At 51.1% G+C, this 2,424-nt stretch overlaps 1 protein-coding gene across 2 annotated transcripts in view; it reads left to right on the top strand.

Annotated features, from left to right (window-relative positions):
- The first annotated feature begins 518 nt into the window (after positions 1–518).
- The window catches only part of atp1b2a (ATPase Na+/K+ transporting subunit beta 2a), a 12,394-nt gene continuing 10,488 nt past the window's right edge, over positions 519–2,424 (top strand). The window contains exon 1 of one of the 2 annotated variants that reach the window (XM_012817621.3): positions 519–998. In XM_012817621.3, coding sequence (XP_012673075.2) covers positions 893–998 — 106 coding nt within the window. In that variant the 5' untranslated portion in view covers positions 519–892. The remainder of the gene's footprint in view (positions 999–2,424) is intronic. The other variant, XM_031585394.2, reaches the window with a different exon arrangement.

Genomic DNA, 2,424 nt, shown 5'->3' with positions numbered 1-2,424 from the left:
AGTGTGAGTTTAGAGGGGACGCTTCTATCCCCTTACAATAGACTCTCTCATTCTTGAGAATTTAGGTCGGCTGTGTGATAGAGGTTTGTGAAGCACAATGCCCACATCTATAGGAAGTCATCTGTAAACTACCCGTTAACCACGCGTTAACAGGTCTCCTTCCAAAGGGGTCTCATTAGCGCACAGTGGTTCTCTGCAGGCTGCAAAAGAGGACAGACAAAGGGAATTCCGGTTTTATGCCAGTTCGCTCTGTAAGCTGTCAATCGCAGAGCAGGCGACGCAAAATCAAGGCAGTGATGGCGATCCGAGAAAAAAGGAGGAGGGAGGGACGACGGAATGAGCTGAGTGCTGCTATTGGCGGATGACGCTATCTAATTGTGTCGTTCTCTGCGTGTCTGCAGAGATGGAGAGGGGAGAGGGAGAGGGATAGAGAGAGATGGGGGAGGGGGGTGTGGGGGGGTGTGGAGCGTCTGTTCTGCAGAAGAAGGGGGAGGGGGAGGATGGGAGGAGGGGAGGCAAGGGGTGCGCGAGTGCGCGAGCACGCTTAAAAGCCTCAGCGCGTTTTACCGCAGTATCACTGGACTACCCGTGCGCGCTGCGACACTCCGTCCGGTTTTAAGGGGGGAGAAAAAAACGTTCGTTCCTCACTGAGCCACGCGCATTTTGTTTCATTTCATTTTAACCACAACAGGCTGAGGGCACACCATCTTTCCAAAGCACCTGTTCAGGTCGCCGACATTTTTTTCTTTTTTCTTACCATTCACCAGGGCCGGACGGATTGCCTCAGGGCGCGCGGTGTTCCGTTATACGGTGCCGTCTCACATTTCATCTCCGTCAGTTCCGTTATTTGTCCATCCGCCGCGAATCGTAGCGAGTAGACCTGACCAGAACCATGGCCAAGGAAGACGACGAGAGGAAACCAAAATCAGCACCATGGACGGAGTTCTTCTGGAACCCCCGGACGCACGAAGTGATGGGGAGGACAGCAAGCAGCTGGGGTGAGTATCTAACCGCGCCAGTACCGATTGTGGCCTTCATTTCCCGGGCTCCCCACCCCACCCTCAGAATCAGGCACTCCTCACTGGGTCATACATGCTGCGGTACCGATTTGGCTCCTTGGGGTTTGAATGCATTGCGGAATTGGTTGTATGAGGCATCTGTGCCTGCTTTGTCACAGTAGTAAGATGACACACACGCACAGAGCCGGAGCAGCACTGGCAGTGTTACATAAGAGCCCAGATTCACCGCGTCTGCAGAGGACTGGGGCAGCGTTAAATTCACTTTGACAGCAGCGTTTATATGAATATATCTATGGCTTGAGATTCACTTGCGCGGAATTTCAGTTAGAGAGTATTGTCGACTGGATATCCGAGCCGGTGCACATGCTGTCGGTATCAGACCCAGCCTGGGTTTTCCTTTCTTATTTAATTAATTCTGGGTTCTACCGGAACCCGTTGCGCAATGCGTCTGATGGTGAGTGTGTGTGTGTGTGTGAGGCGCGCGTATGCCCAGGCTCTTTTTAGTCTACACGAGAGGCCTATATCATTAATTGTGGCACAATACCATTGTCTGTCAATCGTCATCACCGTGTGTGTGTGTGTGGATGTGTTTCAGAGATATTAAGACCGAGATTCGGTCTACACAGTGGGAATGTGAATCAGGAGGTTACAGTCAGCAAGCAGAGCCTCCCGATCAATCGATTGCCAATAGCATGGCTAATACATATGGGCCTCCGTGTGCGCGCCTACTGAGTTCACACTTATAATAATAATGTCAGCGCGCATGCAAGGTTATCGTATGAGGTCGAATCATGGTGAGGATCGAATAGGCTGTTCTTCACAGATTCAGTGACGTGGTTCACGTGACGTGACGTCGGTCTCTGTACTGTACCGTCTGCCTCATCAGTTCATGCAAAGATGCCTCATTTTAGACTCCGTCATTCATCGTGGAGTCTCGGTGCCCTTAGAGCCTGTAGAATCGCATTGGGAGGAGATGCTGCGCCAGCGAACGGGCGATTCGCTTGGACCGTGCGCAACAGCAGGAAGCAGATCAAAAACCTGATGTGACGTGGATGCATATCACTCCACTGTGTCTCTGTGTGTATATATATGTATGTGCGTGGGTGGATGGATATGTGAGATTGCAGCTGGAAAGAAAAAAATGAGTGCCAATGACAAACACCACCCATACATATGGCTTAACAACTAAGATATGGATTTACAATTTGTTATAAATGCAACTATAGCCACAGCTAACGGTATAGATAAAACATCTGGGTTCCTAAAGAAATGCGACCCGATCGCTGTTGACTCCTTTGCGCCCTCTGTCGTGCCTTCAGAAAGCGCCTCAATCGCAGTGGCCGTGTCTGCCAGTGGCCGTGTCCTCACGGTCGGGTTGCGGCGTCTGCCTCATTACTCTGAATCC

Source organism: Clupea harengus, chromosome 18 (assembly GCF_900700415.2).
Source record: "Clupea harengus chromosome 18, Ch_v2.0.2, whole genome shotgun sequence".
NCBI lineage: Eukaryota > Metazoa > Chordata > Actinopteri > Clupeiformes > Clupeidae > Clupea > Clupea harengus.
The sequence above is the reverse complement of the archived record's forward strand: the minus strand, read 5'-3'. Positions and strand labels throughout refer to the sequence as shown.